This window comes from Anoplophora glabripennis, unplaced genomic scaffold (genome assembly GCF_000390285.2).
Source record: "Anoplophora glabripennis isolate ALB-LARVAE unplaced genomic scaffold, Agla_2.0 scaffold561, whole genome shotgun sequence".
Lineage (NCBI taxonomy): Eukaryota > Metazoa > Arthropoda > Insecta > Coleoptera > Cerambycidae > Anoplophora > Anoplophora glabripennis.
This window is the reverse complement of record NW_019416670.1, coordinates 103,926-131,850: the sequence shown is the minus strand read 5'-3', so window position 1 is coordinate 131,850 and position 27,925 is coordinate 103,926. Positions and strand designations below refer to the sequence as shown.

The following is a 27,925-nucleotide window of genomic DNA, read 5'->3' as shown; positions in this document are numbered from 1 at the left end:
CTATAAGGCAAAACTTTTTAGTTTCCTTCGCTCCCTAATCAAATTTGTGAACTCAGTCACCTGTGAAGTTGTATAAAAGGGCAGACCGGCAACGGTTGGGGCTCAAAGGTGCCCCAATGCCACTAGAAGTTCCATTCCAGAGGCGTACAATTGGATTTTAGTACAATTTCCTTTTTAAGAAAATGTAAAAAATATTACAGTTTTATAAACGATGTAAATAAAGAAAATTCAGTTGTGAAATCTAATACGAACTCTTAATGTCAACGCCACTGGAGAATTGTTCAGACATCCACCGCTTACTCATAAAAAAAGTGAGCAACCGTGGCATAAAAGATCACAGGGAAAAATATATGAATAACAAAACCTCATTACAGTAAAAAAATGTCAACAAACGGTTTGTTTTGTATTTTGTACCTCCTCTAGAAATTCCGTAAGAACGATAAGAACGTAGGACAGGATATAACGGGGATTTATTTAGGTTTATACGGAAATCTACTGATATCGTTGTTATCGGTTAATTGTTTGTTAAACTTTTATAAATTATTTATTGCCAGTTCTCTGAACATCTAAGAAATTGAACACCGTAGTGAACACAATAAAAAATTAATATAAATTATGTATACACTGTAGTTTTCAACATTATTTAGTGTTTCGGTAAAGTGTGGAAAGGACAAACGTTATCTACAGAAAAATATGTACATATGAATCAATTTTTTTTGACATAATTTAACAAAGCCTCTTTCGGCTCATATTACAGAAGCCATATTTTGTCAAGGAGAATAAAGAAAGTGCCCCTTCTTTATTCTTAGACCTATTATGCGAAATCAATACGGTGCTCGTGAATTTCTATAAGCCGAGCAAACATACCGCATATTGGCGCGCTCATCGTTAATAAATTTCGCATAAACGAATAATCACAATTAGTCCGTTGATTGCACACGAACGAGAAATTCCATCATTTTTAGTGCTGAAAATTATGAGAATCGACCGCAGATAAAATTATTTAAAAACAATTACATCATTTGTAATTGTTTAAGGCTTGCGGGAAGATAATTTACTAAATGTGTGGATAAAAGAGCGAATCCGTTTAAGTTTTTAAGGTAAATAAAATTTGCGAGTCTTTATGTATAATTTTTTTTTATAAAACGGTGTTTAGTATATAGGGTGTTAAAAAAAGAGTGTAAAATATTTCAGGAGGTAATAGTATGAACCAAAATAAGCAGAAAAGTCTTAATAAACATGGGTCCGCAAAGTAACGGCTGCGGAGATATGGACCACTATTCGTTTTTCAAACATTTTATTTTATTAGGAATAAACCGACAAAGGAAGCTTTTAACAAACAAAAAACAAAGTTACAGAAGATGTTCAAAGTGCCCTCCGTCCATGCAGGCACGATATCTTCGTCTCAACGATAGTCGAACTCTTTCGAAAACACCCTCCTTGGTTTGAATTTCTTGACACTTTTGATTAATCCGTAGCTGCAGCTCTTCCAGGCTATTTACAGGAGTACCATACACAAATGTCTTCAAATATCAAATTGGAAATGGACGGAAGGGTACTTTGAACATCTGTAACTCAAACTTCTTACACTGTGGATGTTGGTTGTAGAGCCACTTATATACAATTAATATCCGATTTTTTCATGCCAAAATTAAGTTCAGTAAACAAACACACGCAAAAATTAGGAAAAATCCAGTAGAATTGAACGAACTGCTTTATCTCATGTAAATGCATTACTGTATGATTAATTGAAACTTAAAATAATATATTTTTTTCGAAAAGCTCAATTTTTGCAAAAACTATTTGCAATTATACAAAAACGCACTTGCCAAGCACTACATATTCTAAAAGTTTCGTAAAAAAATCTTTTTTCGTTTTAAAGATACAAAAGTATTTTAAAAATGCGATATTTAGCCGTTTTTTATCAATTGACATCAGACTAGGCTCAAAATTTTTGTTATAAAAAGTTCTACAACTTTTGTCTAAAACATTTTTCTCTAAAATGTTTAGTTTTTTCTTAAATGAAAAAAACTTTGGACGCCGTTTTGAAAATGAAGCCCTAACATTGAGCTGGGGTAATGTGGTTCAATCAATTCTACGGAATTTTGCCTAATTTTTACGTGTCGTTGTTTACTGAACTAAATTTTGGCAAAAAATTACAATTTGCAGGGTTTGCATACATTGTACATGATAAGGATTAAGAAGACTGCTCCCGTAACACATATAACACACATATAACACAGTAGTATTTGAAAGACCCATTTTACGTGAAATAGCGCGGGTACTGCGGCTCAGGTCCTCCTTGACAGAGGTTTGATTCCCTATTAAAGTTAAGTCGCGTCTTTTTCCCCCGATTTTCATATGTTGGCTTTATGCTACCCGTAGCCTTTGAACAGCGTTTCGCACTATTCTGGGTTTCGGTTAAACATGTCATTTAAATCATATTCACACTCCCCATATCCGCTACTAGCTAATGTGAATAAGGTATTTTGAAATAAACAAGGTAAATCAATCTACCGACGACAAGAGCAAGCAAGACACGTACACACCCGCCCCGTGCAAATAACCACAATGATCTTGACCGAGTCACTGCATTGTAAACAGTTGATCACTTGATTAAGTGAGTCGATGCAAGCCCGCCTAAGTTTCACGTAACAATTTTTTATCAATTTCTGGATAAATACTAATGAACTGTTAGTTTAATAAAAAAAAAGCATTGAAAAAATAATATTTGAAGTGGCAATGTTAAAAGTTTATGACTAGATTAATACGAATTATTTTTTACCTGACCAATATTTCCTGTTTTTACAAAATAATTTATTTTATTATTAGCTTTAATTATTTTAAATGTATTTCAATTGTCTTGCAAATAAAATAAAGGCGCAATAGCTTATAATAAAATTTATTGCTTACAAACCTTCTAATAGACTCAAAAACTAATTCCCGATTGCGTTGCTACGCTCGCGTCCCTAACCCAGCCAACTAAGGTTCCCTACCACCCCAGAGGACGCCGACGGCACCGTCTACGCCACATGCATTATTTATCTCTTTTCCCTCGCGCTTAATTACCTCGATAAAAGTTATATTCCGCCGCGAGAGACTTAAAATGAGAGTTCTGGTACTAATTTCCTTTTTGTTGGGGCACCCCCGCCTTGGAAGTCGCTTTGTTTGTTTTTAAGAAGCTTAACTTCTGCCCGGTAAGGCCAAACAAGGAGAAGGAAATTAAATTCGACATGTAACAGCGAAATCTGAGAAATGGTCAGATATACACGGTGTTAGAAGTTTGACTGCCTTAATTTTAACAGTCGATAGAATACATTAAAATAATAAAAAAAAACTTTGTATGACATGGGTCCTAAACTCAACCATTTCCGAGAAAAAAATCACACAGCTCCATAAAAAAAGTATCGGACTGGTATTCAGACCCATGTATTTCCATGTATTTTTTCTGCTGAATCCGAATCTGCCTTCAGATTTGGCCCGACGGGTCTGAGTTTTCGGGAAAATCAAAAAACAGGGCAACATTCACAAAAAACGTCAATTACGATCGACGAAAGTGATAAAGAGTCAAATTATTCTACCAGCTCACTAGACGTATGATTTTTCACTCGTTTAATTCCAAATTATCATCATAGAGTCAGACAAGCTGGTCCAGTTTCATTCAAAAACAGAAAATAGACCAAAATGCTTAAAAACGCCATTTTCATGGCATAATTCGTGTTGCAGAGTTCTGGATCCGTCTTTTTATCCACCCACCCATTTATGAATTCATACATCTTTCTATCGCATGATTTTAGATTATTCTAAGGCAAACATATCTCCATCAGAAGACATGGGGGTTGGAAGTTTTATTTTGTTATCTGTATTTCTGGAGATTTTACATTTGATCAGTTAAAGCGCTATTTCAGTTTTACACTTTAGTCGTTTATTATAGCAAATAAAGATTTATAGGTTTTGTGTAAATTGTTTGGGGGGAATTATGCAATGGTTAATGGGGTCCACTTTGAATATTTGCTGTAACAAAATAGAAAGTAGTACTAAATTATTATTGTTTTCATTCAATTCCTCCATTTTTTGACAACTATGACAAAAAACTAGGTATAACCTTATATTGCAGAATTCATCTTTAGAAGGGCTATCTATTTATACTAACGAGCGTTCAAATAAAAACGTGGTCGAAGTTGGCTCTGACACATTGGATGTAGGGAGTAGCTTATAGCGACCAACTTAACCTCATTTCTCAACGAGCTGTATAGCAGCTGTCAGTTTCAATAACGTTAATGACTATATAACTTTATTTTAAAGAATAATCGTGATAACAATAACAAACAATTAAAGGAGCTGCGGAAAGTGTCCCCCTCCTTGTTATAACAATAAATTAAAGCAGCTGCTGAAAGTGTCCCCCTCCTTGTTCCAAGCACTTTTCACACCTGTTCCTCAAAGAATTAAAGACATTTTCTAAGATGCTCGGGGTATTGTTAATTTCACGAATCTTGTCTATAAGTCGAGCCTGCAGATGGTTTAAATCAGGAATAGGCAGTTCAAAAATAGTGTTTTTAAGGTAAGGCCACAAAAAGAAATCACACGGCGTAATATCACATGACCTCGGTGGAAATTCATGTTCAGCATTGAGACTTATTAGTCGATTTTGGAAAACTTCCCTCAACATATTCATCGTCTCGCCTGCCGTATGTGCCCTTGCGCCATCTTGTTGAAAGTAAAAGTTTGTAATTTCGTTTTCTTCCAGCTGGTTAACAAAAGGAGCGATAATTTCTTCTCTATACCTTTGCGCAGTAAGAGTACCATTAAAAAAAATAGGTCCATAAATCCTCCTTCGATTGAGAGCACACCAAACTCCAATTTTTTGAGCGTGTAGAGGGCCCTCGACAAAAAAGTTATCTGGTTTTTCAGAAGACCACATTCTCATATTCTGTGAGTTTACGTAACCACTTAAATGAAACCAGGCTTCATCAGAAAAAAAGGTGATATTATGAAGTTCACCGTAGTTGTTTAAAAACCATTCACAAAATACAGCCCGTCGCGGAAAATCAACTTCATGAAGTTCTTGCTGACAAGTTAAACGATAGGAGAACAAACGCAAATCTTTTTTTAACACTGTGTGGCAGGTACCGACTGATACTCCCACCATTTGTGATAAAACACGTACAGAAGTTCTTGGCGCATTTTCCATTATTTGTTGGACATTTTCTTTTAATTCTTCAGTCCGCTTTTTAGGTCGGCCGCTTCCTTCTTTTCTTGTTACACTGCCCGTTTCACGAAAAACATTAACACAACGCTGAACTGCACTTTGAAAAATTTTGTACTCAACAACGCCGGGAAATTGATTTTGAAATTCTATGAAACATTCCTCAATAGAATACTTCCATATTCCATCAATCTTGCGTCCATTTCTAAAGTAGGACTCTATGATAAACACTTTTTGTTCTTGAGAAAACACCATTTTAAACGCTTTTTAAAACGAAAATATTCAAATTGATAGCGGCGATATAGCGCTTTGACAGATGACGTTTAAGTTCATTTGCTATACGCTACGCCCTACGTCCAAATTTTCAGAACCAACTTGACCACGTTTTTATTTGAACGCTCGTTATAAAATATAGAGCGTCTTATAAAAAAAATGTCGGTAATGTTATTGGCCTGTTAAACAAGCTCAAAAATATAAATTATTGCTGAAAAAATGACAATTTATATTTACTAATTAACCTGTTTCAGCGATTTATTTAAATTTCAACCGGAAAAAATATGAATTTTGTTCCGTTTTGGGACACAGTATATATGTTTCCTGTCCTTTTCTCCTATACATAATTTTAAATTTTATGAACTAGAGTGTTATTTCAATTCACAAAATAACTTTAGTTATTTTTAGTGTCTCAGTTTGCACTTTAGTCCGTTATATACAAAGTAATTTCGTGTTTTATTTTATTTATCATCACCAGTTAAAGACATGTACACAGAAAATTCCCGTTCATATTCATATTTCTCGTAAAACATAATACGCAACACATCCTGTATAACACGTCGCACAGAATATTAGGCGTTACCCGTTGCTTCACTGGTTTTAGTCATTCATGCTGTGGTTACTCAATATCGATTAAAGTAAATAGAAGCTGGGACTTAATTTTAAAGCGTCACCATCGATCTTTGACCTGGTTTTGTTGGTCGAGGTTAGTCGGAAAATGAAGCGTTTTCGCGATGAAAACGAAACCGCCAATTCGCGTCGTCACTTATTTCACAATATTATTCACAAAATAAATGCATTTCTAAAAAAATATATTCGAAAGATACGTTAATTTTAAGAAATGAAAGAACGATTGTCAGAATAGTTTAACAGTATACAGAGTGTTGTAAAAATAATAGTTCGTGCTTTGGCAGGTGATATCACAGTTAAAAAATAACAATCATGTACAGGGGTGTTTCGATTTATACGTATACAGATCGTTGTTGTATTAAGTAAAAATCAAATATTTTATTTTAAATATAAACTATAATTTCCTCATAATTGCATATCTTAAGCCTTTTTTTGGTGCAAATGCCAAATTTACTAACTCGATATTATTTTATTAATTTATTTACTTTCAAAATTTTATATACGGGGTGTAACATTAAGTCTTGTGCAGTTTTCTAGGAGTAATAGTACATATTTCTCAGAATACTAATCTACAATTATTACTCTTTTCAAATCAAATAATTAGTAGAGCTTTCGTTTTTAAACTGCACTTAAACTTTTATCCACGCCGCCACTGGACAACACCTGGATCCAGATGCATCAGTACGCTTATCAGTTGTACATTTTCAAACCAATTGCATGAAACTAACTGAGTGGCAGAGAGCGAAACTACAATGAAAAATAATTTTGTAAAAGCATATAGTTTTTGTACAACTTTCCTCGAATTATTTTAAAATCCCTACATCTTTTAAAAGGAATATTAAAACAAAATTTATGTTAAAAATAAAAATATTTTTTATATGATTTGTTAAATGTTAAATAATATTGCTAAATGGATATTCATTACGTTATCAATTGCAACTAAAAAAATGATCAATCTTACGGTTTTATAAAATAAAAAGTAATAAAATTCCAAAGAAAATACAATGTTTTCACTCCTTTTTAGTATGCAGCCACTTCATCAGCTATATTAGTGATAGACCTCTTAAATTAATCCAAAACAACATACAACAGCAACAAAATTAAACCGCAAATGATACGCACGAAATGAAATATACGTTCTGAAGTACACCGTTCGGTCTGTCGACCATAGTTTCGTAGCTACATGTTTGATCATTGCTTAAACGATCAGAATATAAGGTCACACATGATTTATTTGATGGAACAATTGGGCATTTATTTTAATTTTCAGTTTATCGGGAAAAAAATGACAATACACCAAGCCAAAAAGTCTAGAATATATTAAGACAATTTAAATAAAGTATCATTCAAAAAATTTGTGACATTTTTCTATTTTTGGGAAGTTGTAATTTCGAAAGACATAATATTTAGATTATTCAGGATTACAATGATATAATATGTGATACATAATAAGGACGATATGGCTAAAACAAGAGACTAGCAATAACCTCTTTAGCTTACCTTAGCTATATCTCTATTATTATTAGAGATTGACCCGTCAAATCTTATTTCACTAGTGTTAAGGAACTCACTAAATGAAAATATGTAAAAATATACATGGTGTTTTATCAAAAAAACAAATATTACCTCGGGCTGAATCTTCAAAATGCAACATTCAATTGTTTTTTGTCTATACTAGTTTTCTCCGAGTATGAAAGAAAAAAAATAATAAATCTATAAATTGGGACAACCTGTATAGATACTCAAACAATAAACAGAACCTAGAAAAAAAAATAATAAAAATAATAAGCTGTGTTCTCTGTCACATCAGATTATCCATTTATTCCAGGTTGGCATTGATTACATTCGACACCTTTCAAATAACAACTAGATAGCTCTGGAAAATTGCGGTTTCATTATTTGATACCTCGTTATTTTATCAGTGCGGTTTCCTTTTATTTTCCGTTACACGATTGCAAATATTTCGCATCCTATTGTGTTGTTGCACACCACTAATTCAGAATTTTATTTTCATTAAAAGTTCTTACATTCGTCTTATATCTCCCGGCATGTGTACTGGTAATTTTCCGTCTTTATTACCGTATACCCTTCTGTGAACACGCCTATGACCAGGCAGGTGTTTCTCTGAAGTATGCAGGTAATAAGCAAATCGATAAACAAGGAAATTATATACTAACTACGGGTATACATAAGTTCATTTGGCATGTAATTACTACGAGCAGAAGAGCCTTGTTAGTTTTGTGTATCTGCATAGTAGTTAAACAATATACTCTTCGTTGGTTTTATAAAATACCGTATTCATTAGATTAGAGAGGTAGATTAGATTAGACGAAACGTTTTGTTTATTATGAACTGCCAACAAATCAGGTTCGTATTTGAACTTGGAAATGCTGAATTGGTTATTGTGATTCGAGAATACGAGCCTTGTTTTTAGAAAAAAAGTTTAGTCTAAGTGCAATAGTGCATTTTACAAGGATATTGGTAGTAAAAGTTTTTTCTCTCTCTGTCTTTAGTAAAGAAATAACTACAAAATGACTGTTTCTCTAATGGCTTTGGTTCTTAGAATCCAAAGACAGCTTCCAACAGATAAGGGTTTATACATAAATATTAAAATCTTGTTTTTGCCTAACCAGAAGTATCTCATTCTGGAAAAGTAAAAAAATGGTTTGTGATTTCACTAAAGACACAAGTTAACTTTTTGAAAAGAAAAATTAATTATTGTATAAGTGTTTTAAGTAGCATTTTATTCACGCAAGAATTATTTGTTAAACAGTTCTATCTGAATTTGGTAAAAATGCAAGAAAGTAATTGTGTTCCTGTGGCTGTTTTTTGAAGAAGCTCAAGAAGCAATTTTCCATTTATTGTCAGCGAAATCCAGGCAACAACAACGAAAAAATGTTCGCCGAATAAATGAAGAAGTCATGCTATCGTATTTTTTTTAAGAAAAAATATGCAATTTCATCTATGTGGTCGATGATGAAAGCTATTATAAAAGTTTACAAAAATATAGACATTGGAAAATATAACAAGCTCACTGCTTATTTGAAGAATGAATCGAGAGGATGCAAAGCAAAAAAAGCTGCAGTATTGGAAAGAGCACATATTGAACAATTTTTGACTGGGGCTTCCGATAAAGAATATTTAATGATTAAGGTAATATCTCTTTACCTTTTACATGTTGTTAGGTATATAGTGAACTATTTTCTGTTTCTAGTGCCTGTTGATGCTGCGAATTGATAAATTTGATTCGCTTAACACAAGACAGATTCTTTTTAAGATACATCAATCAAAAATGTACTTCTCAACCTGTTGGAACCAATATATTGGCGAAAGTATATACTGGCCATTGTATGAGGCGCACTTCAACAACATTATTGGCCAATAAAGGTGCTGATCTTACAACCATCAAACGGCATTGGTGGATGAAAGAGCTCTTCAGTAGCAGAAATGATGAGGAGTCTATATCTAAAAAGGAAAGGATATATCTTGCAAGGAAAATTCAAGGAAATATAACTGTTCCTTACAAGAAGAGACATCCGCAACTTGTCAAATTATTCACATCTTCACAACTTTGGCATTTTGTTATGGAAAGGAAGTTAAATGTGATAAAACAAATAACGAAATGTCTATTACTATAAATGTAAATGTTAATATTAATAAGTAAATAAATTAAATTTGATTTGTTATAGGTTTATTGTTCTTTCATTATTCTTATACTAGTGGATAAAGAAAGTATCACCTTAGACGGTTCATACGTGTGGATAAAAATGTGATTATAAGGTGATGGTGGATAAAATATGTAAATGAAAGTTAAATGAAGCACTTTTTTCACACAATGTCACAAATATATTATTTAAATAATGTTAAATTCATTCATAATTTTATTGTCTGTGTGTTTGGAGTTATGTCTTAAATTTTATCACCGCCTACAAATCCCTAAAATCCTCAAAGTTGAGATAAGCAATAATAAAATAAATATTATATGATTCTCTCTTGTCTATTTGAGATATTATTACCTTACTTTAAAGTTAAGTTCTAAAAACTTTTGTAAAATTTAGTTTGAATTAGTTTCATCTTCATGTTATTAAAGCAAAGTGAAATTATAAGGGCTCATAACAAAAATATGTAATTTTAAAGAGAGTTTGTGTTATTTAAATTAAAAATTGAATCCTTCCGACTTACAACTAATAAATTTGCAAGACAAAAGTTGTCACTTGTTACAAATCAAAATATGTTGTAAGAACAAAAATATACTTGGTTCTATTTCATTGGAATTTAAGATACTCTTTCAATAATGCAAATCCTTTTTACCCGCCACTGGAGAATAACCGAAACACTTATTGTTAGTCGAGTTATATAATAAGCAACGCGAACGATAAACATGGAAATTAATTAACTTAGTTGGCACAAAATGTAAATGTAGTGAATTATTCGCATAGGGTACTTTAATATTTCTTATAATCATAGGCAGCTCGTTGACGTTATTTTAATAGGCACAAAGTAACGTACAAAGTGTGATTTTTCAAAAAAAATGGTCAGACAAAGGTTGTAGCTGTTGATGGGTTAAAAAATACGCGGCTGAAATTTTGGCATCTCTTTCTAGAATACCCTGTATAATATATCACCAAAACAAACAGGTGTATTAAATCATGCTTTAGATATAGTAAAAATAAAATTGTACATGCAAATAAATTTGGAACTATTACATATTCTAAATATCGTCAAAATTGAACAGTAATTTATTACACTTGTTTTTATTATATGTACCAATATAATTTAATCGTTAAATGCAGCTTTATAGATGAATAAGAATTTTCAAAACACTAAAAATATTAAAAAAACAAAACGAAAATGCAAATATTTAAAACCTGATTCGTTGTATTGCATTGGAATTCTATATAATTGGTTTTGAGACAAAATCTGTGACAGTTTTTTTAGTACTTACTCAACTGACGTCTTTATGTGTTAAAATATATATACAGTGTGTCCCAGATTGTGTCCCAGAGCGGAAAAATTAATTTATTTATAGTTTTATTAGAAAATAAAAGTTTCTGCTTCTCAAAATTTTTTAAAATGTTACATCTTTCTTGATTTTATATTTATATTTTGTGACCTTGAATCCTCGTTGGCTACAAATTTTAATAGATGAAGTAAGTAATAATAGAGTAAACATCAAATCTAACATTTAACTATGGAAAGGGGCAAAAACAAACAAAAACTGTTAAAAATAATTAAAATTGTTATTATAAATTCGGAAGACGAAGACAGATTTAAGAAACGTTAACAACTTTTTAAAGTGAACGATATAGAGGGTGTCCCATAAGTAACGGTACATAGAGCAACAGCGGATTCTATACAGTAAAATATTACAATTTAACAAACTTACCTTAGTGCAAAAATTGATACCGGGTGTGAAAGTGAACATTTTGTTTTCATTATTTTTAAATAACCAACGGATTCAAATCCTATCATAATTTTGTTGTTACTTACTAGAGGGCGCAACTTGCGGCGCATTGCTTCTCTCTAAAATGTCATAATTTTTCTGTTTCTCGATATATCCGCCCTTTTAATATATATTTTTTATTTTTCTGTCTTTTCTACGGAAAAAAATATACTTTGCAAGTGTCGCTACAAGTAACCATTTTGGAGATATTCATCATTAAAGTTTATGCAATGCAATGAATTTAAATAATTTGGTATAGGGATGGATGTATACTTTTCCAAGGTAGGCTTTGAAAAACAAAATTAATTAATTAAATTATATTTTTTTAATTATTAAATTTAAATGATGACATAATTGAAAGGAAACATACTTTTAAGTAAAAAACAATAAAATACGAACTAAATAACAACAAATAAATAATCAACAATTATTAAAAAAGGCGATCCATTTTCTGTAATTGTTGAAAGTGGTTTCCATTTATTTCGAAATTTTAAAAGTGAATATCTCGAAAATGGTTGCTCGTAGCGATATTTACCAGGTATATCTTTGTTATGTAAACAGGAACCTCCGATTCCCAATACATGTCCAACATCTGTAATTTTTAGTCCAATTAAATGGGCCTTTGAATCGAAATTTGATCAACTTACCTGAATTTTTGATATAAGTTAGTTTGAGGTATATAATAACAATAAGTAGCAGTAATTTTTTTCAACCCCTGGCCAGGGGTGAAAAAAGATAAAATAAAGTGGTTTTTCAAAATAACTCAAAAGGGGTAAGTGCTAGAAAAAAAGTTTCTTATAAAAATTGTAGACCATAAAATTCTACATAAAAACGGTCCATTGACTTTCTTGTAGTATTAAAATTAACAGAGTTAGGGTGGCTAGAAGTTAAGGGATGATATCAGAAATCAGATATCAAGGAGAAAAATGAATTAATTTTATAATTTTTTTTTCAATCTACTCTAAAAAATATAAACTTTCTTTTCAGAAAAATAGATACAGGGTGGGCCATTAGTGTGAGAAAGTAAAATAACTCAATTGTTATTCATAATACAGAAAAAAAGTTTATATAAAAGTTGTACAAAATCAAAAAACCTAAAGGAGAAAATTAATTTGAAACACACAGGGTGATGAGTAGAAACGGGATGCGCCAAATATTACATTTTTTAAATAGAACACCCTGTATATTTTTAAACATATGGATTTCCCAGAAAATTGTGTATATGGCAATATAAACAGTTTAACATTTTAGTGCAGGGTTGCCATGTAGAAAATTCTTCGAATTTTGGAAAAAACATGACCTCGAGGAAGTTGTATTAACTTTCAGTTACCAACACTTGGAGCAAAAATATTTGACAGAGTTATAGGCAAATGTTAGGCAAAGACTCCTATATTAGCTAATATCGATATTTTATACAGGGCATTTTTTAAAATACAATCATTTTTAGAAAGTTCATACTTGATTTTCTAAAATTTTCAAATGGAACTCCTTATATTTTATTGTTCTATTTTATTCACATATCAGTCCACTTCAACTTTTATTAAGTATGTTCTACACCTAAAGTTGTTAGTTTTTAAGACATGGCAACATTTCTGAAAAAATATAATTTTTATTATTTTCGGTCGCATCAAATGGCTTTGGAAAAAACTGTTACATTGGGTCAACTTGTTAGTTCATAATTTATCATTCCATTTTAAGTTAATTTTATTAGCTAATATTTATTTACAGTATTCTATAAAATAATAAAAATTAAGTTTTTTCAGAAATGTTGCTATATCTTAAAAACTAACAACTTTAAGTGTAGAACATACTTAATAAAAGTTGAAGTGGACTGATGTGTGAATAAAACAGAACAATAAAATACAGGGTGTTCCATTTGAAAAATTTTAGAAAATCAAGTTTAAACTTTTTAAAAATGATCGTATTATACAAAGTGCCCTGTATAAAATATCGATATTAGCTAATATAGAAGTCTTTGCCTAAAATTTGCCTATAACTCAACTCAAATATTTTTGCCCCGAGTGTTAGTAGCTGAAAGTTAATACAACTTCTTCGAGGTCATGTTTTTTCCAAAACTCGAAGAATTTTGTACATAACTTGGCAACCACGCACTAAAATGATAAACTGTTTATATTGCCATATATAGAATTTTTTCGGAATCCATATGTTTAAAAATATGTAGTGTTCCATTAAAAAAAAATTAATATTTTGCGTGTCCCGTTTTTACTCATCGCCCTATATGTATCAGTTAATTTTGTAGTTCAGGTTTCTTGATTCTGTATAACTTTTATATAAACTTTTTTTCTTTATTATGAGTAACAGGGGAGTTATTTTACTTTCTCCCTGTATGTTTTAATTTTTAATAAAGAAGTTTAACAATTTCAATTTTTTAATCATTATTTTTTATAATTTAATACTAAAACTATTTTTTTCTATGCCATTTGATTGGTTATTTAAAATCATGAATCATGTTTTACAACAAAGAAAAAATTACGTTCGCTTTGTGAAACTTTTTTATTAAAAATTAAAAAATATATCTATTTCTCTGAAAAGAAAGTTTACATTTTTTAGAGTAGATTGAAAAAAAATTATAAAATTTATTAATTTTTCTGCTTATGACTTTTTAAATTTCTAAAATCATCCCTTAACTTCTAGACTCCCTAACTCTGTTAATTTTAATAGTACAAGAAAAAGTCAATGGACCATTTTTATGTAGAATTTTATGTCGTACAACTTTTATATGAAACTTTTTTTTCTAGCTCTTACCTCTTTTGAGTTATCTTGAAAAACCCCTTTAATTTATATTTTTCCACCGCTGGCCGGGGGTTGAAAACAAAATTACTGTCACTTATTGTTATTATATACCTCAAACTAACATATAAAAAATTTAGGCAAGTTGACCAAAACTTTAATTTAATTTAATTGGACTATTTTGAAAAGGTTATTTAAAAACTATGAAAACAAAATTTTCACTTTGACGTCGCGTATCTCTTCAAGTATCAACTTTTGGACTAAGGTAAGTTTGGTTAAATAGTAATATTACAGTATGTAGAATCCGCTGTTGCTTCATGTTGCTCTATTACTCATGGGACACCATGTATAATGTTTTTTGTATTTGCCTGCTTTTTTCAGCGCGAGATTTTGATTAAGCGAACAAATTTTCACAAAAATAACCCTTGACTGGTCTTTTTAGCGTAAGGATTTATTTCATAAAATTTTTTAAATTTTTTTTACAGGCAAATACTGGCACAAATAAACGATCCAAAAGATACGCGAGGATTATTTGGTCCACCTCGTACGACACCACCCCCTTTTCCGCGACTGTCGCCAAACCCTCGGACACCCCGTACACGCAGCACGCACCTTTCTCGCCCACGGGCCCAGACTATACCTCCCGCCACGAACTGTCACCAGCGGACGCTCGATAGATCTCAGGCGGCCGCGACACCAAACAAACGAACATCACCCCGGCCTACTTAAATCTAACGTAAAACAAATGAGTGGTACTCACGCTGCGATGGACTTCGACAGGGGCCAGCGCTCCATCGACGCCTGGTACTTCATGTTCTCTATCTGCTTCTTCAACGCATCCTTGTCCATGGTTGCGAGCGTACTGGCGTCCATGGGCTCGGGCGCGGTTGCACGGCGTCCCTATTCACGCAGGCGTCCAACGGCGGTTGGGTGGGGGGCCGGCAGATGGCGCTGGCGGCGCGGCTCGGCGTTCGGCGGCTGCGGAAGGTAAGGGGTTAGTGTTTGGGGTGAGAAAGACGCGGGGGTGGAGGCAGGGGCGCCGCGGAAAGGGTGCTGAAGGGTACGCAGTCCTGAATTGAACAGGACTAATAAAAATGAAATAAAAGAGATGTCTAACAATTTAGAAAAAGATCGCGAAGTCGTAATAAAGTTATAACTATTCAAATTAATATCTTCAGTCACATATTACTAACCATATGCGACAGCTCTTTGATGTGGTAAATTTTGCCGTGATGACCTTGGACCTTTAACTGGGATGCACAGCGTTGCCAAGTGAGATAAAATGATTCAGTATTGAGGAAAATACATACTGATTCCTTATTACCTCGTTAAGTTTTGATAAAATTGTGGAGAAAGTAATTCAGTTTAATTAATTTCAAGATAATTTGGAAAAATGTAATGCAAAAATTTCTTGGTTCATTGTCAATTGAAAGATGATTTTTTTTTCAAAAATAATGAAAGTGTAATTAAAACTAAATTTGTTTACATTTTTATTGTTAACAAAAGTACATGTCGCTTATTTATATATGAATTAAAATAAACATGGTGATTTTCAGCATTTATTTTCATTTTTTGTTTCATATTTATAATGGTAGCCTACTAATAACAGTATATAATAATAAAATAATGTATTACAGTATAATNTCTTATTTATAATGGTAGCCTACTAATAACAGTATATAATAATAAAATATTGTATTACAGTATAATTATAAAATAAATACATATTATAATACAAAATACTCTATATTAAATAAATATATTTAAAAAAATTAAAATATAATTTGATCCAAATAAATCAAAATTCGTTTCGACTATTCCTATATCAAGGAATTCATACACTAAACGACTGTTTTATGTTAAAATATATAATATTCTCAGAGGAAAAAACTATAACTGTTACTGGATGTTTCGATAGATATGACTGAAAAACATTCACTCACACACGTAAATAAACAATAATAAACAAAAAAATCAAATCAAATAAATAATAACTCACATTTGCATTTGCGGTCTTGCTGTGGAAAGTAACACAGAAAGATCTCCTATTCGACAATACAGGAATAGTGATGTAAAGTAGCAGAAGATGAGCGAAGCGTTCTTTTCTTACATGTATTTCGTCTTAGCATCCCGGGGATTTAACTGGAATGCATCTCCTTCTTTGTCCTACAATATATTTCCCTCTCTTTCACTGTCGCATATGGTTGGTAATATGTGCTTCAGTATTATTATACAGGGTGTAACATAAGTACATTAAAATATTTAAGTGGGGTATTCCCCAGTTAATTCTAAGAAAAAAAGTAATAGAAACCTTTGTCTTCAAATGCTTCGCTTCCGAGATACAGGGTGGTGAAATTAAAATTAAACAAAATCATTAGTACTACAACAGCTGCTGAAAGTGGCTATCCCCGACATTAATACAATAGGACAGGACCTATAGAGTTGGGCACGATTTTTTGTTTCGACAAGCTGAATTTATCACTATAGATGCTAAATATTATGTACAAAAACATATTAGTTTCCACAGTCATAAACATGAGGGAATATTGTTTACAGGCTGGTTAATTGTATAATTTTTACGTAAATTCACGTTTTTCGCTTATAACTTTTTTCCGTTAATTTCCACGAGAAAACAGTAAAGTACTTTTTTTCGGCCTCAAAAGACCTACAAAACTAGCCCTCAAGCGTCAAAAAATATTGATTGGATCAAAAGTTATCAACAGGTGAAGTTTATTTATGACTTTTGAATTAAACATTTATAATCTGCGTTATTATTACCAGAACGTTTTTGCATCGCATCCTCTCATTCCTTATCACTGTCTAATTCACACGAAATCTTGAATCGGTAAGCTGAATAGTTTACAAGTTATGGCCTTATAAACAAATTTACTAATTATTAGTCTGGACGATCCCGAGGATCTTCCACAATCACACTGATTTTTTTCATGGTAGATTTGATGATAATACATTAAAATCTATAATTTTTTTAAATTTCAAATTTGCAACCTGGATTTTTTTTAAATTTTAGTCATAGTTGCAAAATTAAATATACGACGCACGAGCGTGATATAGTTATATATACATATTCAGAAAGCTTATGAAAAGAGCTTTAAGTTAAAAAATAAATCGTCAAGGTTCGTTGAAAAACAACGGAGTCACAGACTGTCAAATATATTATTTACAAGCGAATTTCGCTTATTTAACGGCAGCACTATGAATATTATTGTCATTTTCTTGGGACTCGCTGTCGTTCGCTTCCCCCACACTTCCGCCGCGCCACGGCTCGCCCAAAAATCAAGCGAGCCACTGACTTTATTTATTATGCAATTAACATACTTCCGCAAATAAAATATTTTTATCTGGGAAAGTACTCGGGTTGCCGGTTATGACAGTATTTTTTTTTGCCGCTACCTAATTTGTTGACAATAGGCCGTCAACTTTGACAGTCTGTAAGTCCGTTGTTTTTCAACGAATCTTGACGATTTTTTTTTAACTTAAAGCCCTTTTCATAAGTTTTAATTTTTTAATTAAAAAAATTATAGATTTCAATGTATTTTTATGAAATCTACCATGAAAAAAAATCAGTGCGATTGTGGAAGATCCTCGGGATCGTTCAGACTAATAATAATTAGTTAATTTGTTTATAAGGCCATAACTTGTAAACTATTCAACTTACCGATTCCAGATTTCGTCTAAGACAGTGATAAGGAATGAGAGGATGCGATGCCAGAACGTTCTGGTAATAATAACGCAGTTTATAAATGTTTAATTCAAAAGTTATAAATAAACTTCTTCTGTTTATAACTTTTGATCTAATAAATATTTTTTGACGCTCGAGGGCTAGTTCTGTAGATTTTTTGAAGGCGAAAAAAAAAGTACTTTACTGTTTTCTCGTGGAAATTAACGGAAAAAAGTTATAAGCGAAAAACGTGAATTTACGTAAAAACTATACAATTAACCAGCCTGTAAACAATCTTCCCCCCATTTTTATGACTGTGGAAACTAATAATGTTATTGTACATAATATTTAGCATCTATAGTGATAAATTCAGCTTGCCGAAACAAAAAGTCGCGAAATAGTCATTTCACAGCTTATTTTCCTGGCCTAACAAGCTTCTGGCCTCCTCACCAAAGAATCCATAGCCTACTTTTGAACAAAAGTAACAACATTCTCAACAATTTCATTTAACGCCTAAGGGACTTGGCAAAATGCATTTGCAAATTTCTCAAAAACGGTGGCTTCTAGCGTTATTATGAAAGTGTACCTTTTTAGGTAGAAAAAAGGTGTAGAAATATGGTTTATTCGTAAAAAATCGCAGAAGTCTTCTGTTAAAATGGTGATGGCAAATTAAAATTAATAATGGTAGCGTACGTAGCGCCCTCTAAGTGATGCACAAAAATTAATACTAAAATATGATTTCTCACCTCAAAAAACCCCGGGTTACCAAATTTTGTGCGAAAAATATTTGTCTTTCATAAAAGTTATTTGACAAAATCGAAATTTAAATTTCTATTTCAACACCCTGTATCTCAGAAACGAAGCATTTGCGGACAAAGGATTATATAATTTTTTTTTCTTAGAATTAACTTAGGAATACCCCGCGTAAATATTTTAACGTAGGTTACACCCTGTATGTTTATCACGATTATTGCATATTTAATTACGCCTTTATAAAAGTAAAATATTTTTATTACAACCCTGATCAACGCTTCTCCATCCAAGGACACCAAAAACGCCTAAATGAAGTCAAAGTGCCCACTGCTGCCCTACATATAGCTGTGGTGAAAAATTTATTTCTAATCTTTTCTAAGATATAGAGAGTTAAAAAAAGATCTTCGGAAGGAATGGCCAGTAAACTGCTTCGGATCTGGCAATATTAAAAATGTTGCAATATTATTAGGAATCTTCCCAAAAGTAAGTAAGTGTCGTTAACGTAATTTAGACAGTGTAAGCTAGTCTTTTCTGTTAACCAGCAGAGTGTCTTCAAAATCGTAACTTTACTCCCCTTACACTCCTGTTTACTACAGTTTTTTTGTGGATTCCTTCCACATACCAGTTTGAAACACGTTTAATAAATGAACAACATAAAATTTTTAAAATTACATAATGTTAAAAAAAATCTCTTTGGAAGCGATTAGGAATAATTTGAAATTTGGTAGTGATGTAAATCTTAACACGTCTTTCAAAAAAATTAAATAACAATAAATAAAATAAACTAGGATTACAAATTAAAAAAACTCATTCATGACACAATATTTCTTTGTCAAAACCCCCCCATAAATATATTTAATTTTATAAAAAAAGTACGTATCTTATAATAAATAGACGTATTTGAGTATTTATCTAAACGGTTTTTTATTTGATATACTGAACGAAAAATACTTTTTTGTTACAGGAAAAAAAGTCTTTTTCATACAGCTATTACTTATCATTATATTAATAAATTGCTTCAATCATAATATGACTACTCATGATTGAAGTGGTTCTAGTTTACTTCAGACGTGAAATAGTCTTTTAAGATCATATCTTGATTTAAAACAAGGATATAAGAATTTTTTCGATAAATTTTGGTCTGATCGAATCACTTTCTAAGATGCTTCACTTGAAATTTGAATTTTTTTCGTACTGAAGACGCCAATGTAAGTTTCCGCCACTGAAGTAGACTTCCAACCCCCTTGTCTTTTGATGGAGGTAAAGTCTGACTCAGAATCAGTTAAAATCGTTCCAGAAAACCGTCTGAACCGCCCGTATAGCCTTTCGGAAGCGACAATTTCAAATAAGCATAGCTAATGAAAAATATACATATTTAACAAACGTAAGACGTATTTTCGATATAATGTAATATGAAATATAAGAGTGTATCTAAATAACACCGAAAAAATGTAAGGGGCGATTTTTTGATGAAAATTAATAGAGGTTTCTAGAATAAAATTTTTGTAAAAAACTCTCTCCTGAAAAAACGCCCCTCCAAAAATTTCTAAAAAAAAATCGTTTTTATTTTTTATCTTCCATGTATATCAAGCTAAACAAACCAAACCTGGTGATCATTATCTGTCAAAAAAACTACACTTTTTGAAATTTTTTCAGCACTGAAGTATTTTTGTAAGGGGTTGAAATAATCAATTCCTATAACATTTTTTCTTATATATTTTTTCGATATTATTTGTTTTCTTTTAAAAATATGTCTAAAAGGCCTAATTCATTTACTAACTCTTTGATCTCTTCAAGTTTTTTTGAAAAATCTAGAGTTTTTGTCGCAAGAACATTGGTTTTGATAAGCTAAAGCTTATCATTATTATGCAAATATCTCTATGAATGTTGAAGACGAGTATTTAAAAAAAAAACTGATGATCCGCCCATTATTTTCGGAGTAATAGCCCGTTAAAGTTAACCCTTATTTACAGCAAAACTATAAGAGTATAAGGGCTGTTTTTTGAACTAATAGGTTTGTCATTCCCCGAGTACTTTCCAGATATAAATTTTCAAAATTTGCAATCACGGACGTCCCATTTAATATGTCAATAAGGTATCAGTGGTGGGGGAGCAAACACACAGGTATTCCGATTTGAATTCTCGAGTTCACAGCTGCCACGCTTTTTTAAATACTCGTCTTTCCGAGTATTTTCAAACCATATTTTAAAATAAAAAAAAATTTGAAAAAAACTAAATTATTGCAATTGTTTATAAGCGTGAAAATTGCGAAAATGTTTAAACAATCACTACGGCTCACCTAATCGTCCGATTTGAATTTTTCAAAAACCATTTTAAAGCTTGAGAGCTTTTCTTTTTGTGGTGAAATTTTCAAGTATTCAAAGGCTTTAGATTTTTAGAAATTTGATTTTGAAAATTTTTTAATTTAAGAAAAAATTAAACAATTAGGTATTATGTAAAAACTATCGAACCGAATTGGATGAAATTTGGTGTGATGATTCTATACACTAAGAAGTTTAATTGGGAAAAGTATGGAGATCCTAGGTATTATTAATCCAAGTGTCTGAAAAAAATTGACAAATAAACTAGCATTTTTTGCAATTTTTAAAAGATTTTTCCGATTTTTGCAATAACAATAATTATTTTTTCGCATGCAACTAACTCTATCTTGTTCAAAATTTAATTACAAAACTTTTGTCATATTCCATTTTTGTCTAAAATGAAAAGTTGTCGATGAGAAATCCAAGAAAAAAATGATTTTTTTTGCTTGGATGCTGCTTTTTATTTGCATAGAAAAATTATCATTTCTGATGTTATTTAGAAGTCGTTAAAGCAAAAATCTCCGATCATATGCGATTTACTGGACTATAAATTAAATCCGGGACACTGTATCGACTGAAACCGATCACCCTGTGAGCAGCTCTTTCTGCAAAATCCCACACACTCATCGAAATTCACCATAACGATTATCTAAAAACGCCTAGCATATCGCAAATATTTCACACCCCGACTCCATTTCGCTCTCAGCGTAATTAGATTTTTATATAACGGGAATTTCGGTACCGAAGCTTTGCCGCTGTTGCGCCACAAATGATGTAATCGCATCCACTTTGGGCCACACCGGGCGAAATCGATATTATTTTGTTGCGAAATAAGGGTCCCATTGTCCCATTCCCCTTAATAAATATTTCAGGGTATTGTGCCTCTCGGCAGATGGGCAATAAGCTAAAAGCTGAGGGGTATACGGGGGCGCGTCGATAAGTATATTACCGCGAAAGATCTGCAAGGTTTCTTCTGAAGAAGAGAGCGGTACGTTTCTTGAAGAGCTGAGAAATTTAGACCAGACGACAAGCCAAAATAAAAACGCAACAGCGCTGAAAATGTAGGAAAGACTCGAAAAAAACAACATGTGTCAGAATGATACACTTTTTCATGGAAATTACATCAAAAGCTAGTTTTTTTATGTATTTAAACCCATAGAAGAAAGATGTTGAGAATTAAAACGGGAACCGAGTGTACATAGAAAGAAAATAATAAAAAGAATGTTAGAAACGTAAATAAATAATCGAGTTTGTTTTTTTTGCTTCGTTTTGTCTTGTCATTATTTTTATGATAAAATTTATTTTCTGTAAAACTATTAAAAAATAAAAACTCGTTTTTTTAATCGAAGAAATAGCATTTTTCATTATAATTACAGTCCACAAAACTTTTATGTTTTTATAAACAATAGAAAAATAGTATTTTCATTATTAAAAATTTGGCAGACAGAAAATGCGGAAAATGCAAACAAATCCGGAAGAAGTATTCTTCTCGAATTTTTTACAAAATCAAATTCAATCAATTAGAAGATCATCAAAATAAATAAGTTGTCGACTACGCAATGTAGACTCAATGTTTAATGCTCAAATCTACAGTTGGAAGACTACAAATTGACATGAAGACATTTGCAAATATCACAAATTGACTGCTGTTCATTTTTGGGGGTTGGGAACAAAGTAGCTGAAGTATACAGGGTGTATCTTAAGTCTATGTCATAAATTAAGGGAGTGATTTCTTGGGTCATTTAAAGCTCAACAGCCTTAATAAACCAGGCCCCTAAAGTTAATGGTTTCCAAGATAGAGGGCGTTAAAGCTTTTGAAAAATATCACATTTTTCAATTCTCTGAAGTTGTTTGACGTAGACTGACGAATCTTGGGGATGATGTAACTAATTAAAAGTAATAATTCGGTATATTTCTACATAAATCTCTTAACCAGGGGAGCTTTGCCATTAAAACCCTCAGAAAAACTACGCCACTGGATTTTCAGAAAAATTAATGGGTGCGTTTAATTTACTGTCATATTTTTAATAAAAAAAGGTCTCTTTCATTTTCTTTACACAATAAACCATTTTCGAGTTATAATTTTTTTTGTTCATATTTTTAATAGTTTATTTACACCATTTTGCTGGTTTTGAATTATTATTTCTAAATGAGTGATTTTCAAATATAAAGTGCAACAAATGCTGCCTGAGAATTTTTATTCCCCGAGAAGTCGAAAGTGTACTACGGACGAGCACATAGAAATTTCAAAGGATGGTGCCAGAACAAAACAACTGGTGTTTCTGAAACATCACTGCTAGCATATTTCATGGAGAAATCAAGAACTTTAAAGTTACCGGCGGGTTTGTGGAGTGAATACTCAATGATTGAGTCAACTATTTTCATAGAGTAGAATGTGCATATATCAAAATACCCCAAAAGAATGACGGCTACACACCTAAAAAGTTAAACGTTTTTACAAGAAAACAAGTGAACGATTTTCTCGTTCAGGCACCCGATAACACACATTTGCTAATTAAGGTAGTGACGGTCTTAGGCATTGCAGGAGCATGCCGTTCTGATGAGTTATGCAAACTTACTTTGGACAACGCCAATTTCAAAAATTTCGATGACATTATTGTAGTTACAATTCCACATTCTAAAAATGGTGTGTCACGTACGTTTACAATTACTTCACGTCTGGGTTCTGTTTCTCACCTAGAAATTCTCAAGAAATATATCAAGATTAAATTGGAAATTAAATTTCACGCTTTTTTATGCGCATCAAGCAAATAGATGTTACAACCAACCAGTAGGCAAGAATACCCTTTCTATGATTCCTAATAAGATAGCACAGTTTTTTGAAACTAGAACATCCTGAAACTTATACAGGCCATTCATTCCGAAGAACAATGGCAACGTTATCTACTGGCTAATACAGGAGTTGATATATTAGCAACCAAGAGACATGCTGGGTGGAAATCAGCCACAATTGCAGAAAGTTAGTTGCTGGCACTTTAAGTAACAAAAATGAAATAGCCAACAGGATTCTTTACAATGACACTTCAACTCCAGGTTCTAGTAGTACGTCACATCATGATGTTTTAATGGATCAGTCGGATAATATTGAGCCTTCGGTGACTGAAATAGAGCGTCAAATCATTTTAAGAAAAATGTGACAATTGGTAAACGCGAGGGGAATAATTACGCAGGCCGACAATTTTCAGAACCAGAAACCGGACCTAGTGTGCCCGAAGGATTTTGGTGCGCGGGTTACGAATCCGAGCTGAGAATTGTTCCATCTCCCTAGGTTCTCGAGATATTCTAACCAAGTGCAAAAATCGCTGTTTTTCGCTATATTTGGGGTAAAATTACAACGTGAATTAATTTTTTTTCTAAAATCGCGTTAAACCATCTTAAAGCACCACTCTTACCCTTCTAAGCGCACTTATATTTTTTTGAAAATCTTTTTTTTTTCCATAGAGATATGATAGATTGAAGTTTAGTAGTACTAAACCTTAGTAAGGTTCAGCGCTCGCAGGTTACTGCGCATTTAGGTTAACCTGATGTAGGTTTAACCCTCGCTGGTTATTGCGCATTTAGGTTAACGTGTGGTAGGTTATAGCGCATTACGATGAACCTGTCATGAGCTTAGCATCCGAATGTAACAGTGTGTATACATAGGTATCTACTTAAAGGTTAGAAAATCTTGCAATATTGAGGTTATGGAGCAGGTCCGCCGGTGTTTTCAAATTCAGCGACTCAAGAAACATATAAGCACTTTATATCTCTTTTTTGGATAAATTTTGTTTATTTCCATGTTGTAACGAAACCGCTGAAGTACTAAACTTGAATCTATTATATCTCTAAATCGAATTGCGCTTAGAAGGGTAAGAATGATACTAAAGATGGTTTAACGCGATTTTAGAAAAAAAAATTAATTCACGTTGTAATCTGTGCAAAACCGTACTTATCTTATCAACTTCGACGTCACCTGTTACATGAGTGTTGCACAACAATGAAAAAGTAATATTAACGGTCGATAGAAGGAAGCACAAAAAACAGGCACTTAGGTAGGAAATTCTGGAAGGAAGCCTAAATAGTTGAAGATAGTCAGTTGAAGTGCGAACAGTGTGGAGATCGGCAGTAAGACGATCGGCGGGCAGTGTGTCAAAGTAGTGAAAAGTTAATTGGTTAAAGTGTCATTAGTTAGCAGGTAATATTCTTTAAGTACTTTGTTGTTAATTGTTCTGTGTAATCTTATGATTGTAATGTTTATAGATGTTTCATGATAATAATTCTTTGTATGTTTAGCTTCCGTCGCTTTATGCTCAAGGGCATATATTTTTCTAAGGTAAAATTGTTATACTGTTATATTATTAACGATTGCTCATTATTTATTTCATGTTAAAATATGTATATCGTCGTGGGCGCCCCCGACTTTACAATAATGACTCCTTTGTTTTACAGCTAACTTGTTTTTGTAATGATGACGTTGTTCGTAAAATATAGATGTCTCATGATAATAATTCTGTATATGTTTAACCTTCATTGTCTTACGCTTAGGGGCGTATATGTATTTCTCTAAGATAAAATTGTTACAATTATTATTATAGATTGCTCATTATTTATTACATGTTAAAATATGTATGTATATTGTCGTGACTGCCCAAATATTGCATTAACGACCTCTTTGTTTCACATTTAACTTGTTTTAAACAAGATCAGGTTGTTCTTTGATTTCTTGTGCTCACTTTATGTCGTACGTACGTATATTTTTCTAATATAAAATTGTTACAATTATTATTTAAGATTGTTCATTATTTATGACATGTTCAAATAAGTATTTTGTCGAGACCGCCCAGATAGTACAATAACGACTTCTTTATTTCACATTTAACTTGTTTTAAACAAGATCAGGTTGTTCTTTGATTTCTTGTGTCCACTTTATGTCACACGTCTATACGAGCCTTGTTGAGTTTACTAACATTTTCGCCCGTGCGGAACGAATCTGGATTAAGCTCGATTGCCTCCCGTATGGGACTCCAGTGTTATGAAGGATCTTCCGAAATCTCAACTATAGCTGGATTGCCCCCGGATGGGACTCCAGTACCTTCCGGCTCTGCCGGCTAACTAACACCAAACCTCTTCAGTTTTACTTGGAAGTGTGTATGACTAATATGAGGTAACAGATGACATTTAGTGACACATTAAATGAGACAGGTCTTATTTATCATTAGCAAAGGTTCTTAATTTATACCTTTGGTTAGCGGTTGTTTTGTATTTATATTTGGGTGGTAAGAGCAACGATTGTGGGTTTCTCTGCCATGCTCTTTCCCCGCAGGAGCTCTAGGTGAGCCTGGCACTCTCCTTTTATGTTTAATGGTTGTTAATGTTTTGTTGTTCTTTCTATTTGTCACATGTTTAATTTGAATTGTATGTAAATAAAGATTAGGTGTATTTACTCTGCTTTTGTTTTATATAATTAAACCATACATCCCCTCTACAAAGTTAGTAGCCAGTGCCTTCCGGTCAATTAAAAATGTCTACACACAACGTAGGGATTCCTTATGACGATCACATATTTTTGGCCACAACTACGTTTACTTATTTTTTGTCGAACCTAGGGTTGTTATATTCCAAATCTGAACTCGAATATAACGAAAAATCGCGATTTTTGCATTTTTAGGTTAGAATATCTCGAGAACTTAGGGTGATGGATCAATGTTACTAAATATAATAACAAACTGTACAATTACTAAAAATATTCATCCATAATAATTAATAAAATGTAATGTTCATCAAGTATTTCTATTTATTTATTCATAAAATACACTTATAACTCGAAATCGCTCTTTTCCCTAGGAAGGTAAGTTATCTCACTTACCCTCCGTTGTCCATAGCAACTTTCACTTCTACGGTAAAATCCACTTACCTCCTTAAAAACAATGTATTAATAGTCTATCTACTGTACTGGGAGCAGATAAAGTAATTTCTAATAGGTGTTTCATGGTTTAAAAAACGTAGAAATATTTCGGAGGTAAGAAAAGCGTACCGGTAAATCTGGTCAACAACACGAAATTAGAAACAGGTACTTTCAAGTTTTCCTCTCAAATCGACCCAGGCGAATTAAAAGTAAGAGCAGCAATCATCGGGCAATAGAAAAATAAACGAATCTAAAAAAATATCGCGTTTAATCTGGCAGAGACGGATCGCCGCCTTTCGTTATCGAGGAGAGGGATTTATTTTTACCCGCGGGTTAAAAAATGCACGTTAAAAATAGAATAGACTTACGCGATCTTAGATGGTCTGCCTGGAGGCTACGGCTTATGAAATATTGATATCGCACTCGGATAGGCCAAGGAACCACAGCGAAACCGTCTTGACAAGTCATAAACGGAAAACTAAGTCAAAGAATATTTTTAATATATCGGACAGGTATCAGGACTCTAAGTGGAAGGTAATTTCGATAAGAAAGATAACGCTTTACAGCCGGACGTGCGGTAATTCCCCCGGGTTTTACATTTTTTTAGAAAGGAAAAAAATTGAACCTATTCCAAATTTACACAGTTGTAGCACTATTAACTATAATGTCTACACTTCTGTTTCTTCACAAAACTCTAGAACTAATAACAAATAAATAGTTACAAAACTGACAAAAAAAAATAGTTATTTTTGTACCTAGAATGGGAAATGGTACCTTTGCGTTCAAGAATGGAAGTTATTTTGCCGAGCCTAGCCTAGCGAAAAGTAGAAAGTAGTAAAAGTAGTGTCAGAATTATACAGGGTCGGAAAATCCCCATGGTTCATCGGCCGTTACGTGAGAGAGATAAAGTAAGTGCGATAGAGAAGGATGGCTATAATGAAGGCGTCTCATAGTCACCGCCCGT

General features: G+C 32.4%; 1 protein-coding gene across 1 annotated transcript in view; it reads right to left on the bottom strand.

Moving 5' to 3' along the window:
- Positions 1-27,433, bottom strand: part of LOC108913995 (guanine nucleotide-binding protein subunit gamma-e) — a 62,123-nt gene extending 34,690 nt beyond the window's left edge. The window contains exons 1-2 of the mRNA XM_018719688.1: positions 27,330-27,433; positions 15,064-15,281 (exon numbers count right to left, since the gene is read on the bottom strand). Coding sequence (XP_018575204.1) covers positions 15,064-15,176 — 113 coding nt within the window. The 5' untranslated portion in view covers positions 15,177-15,281; positions 27,330-27,433. The remainder of the gene's footprint in view (positions 1-15,063; positions 15,282-27,329) is intronic.
- Positions 27,434-27,925: the final 492 nt, after the last annotated feature.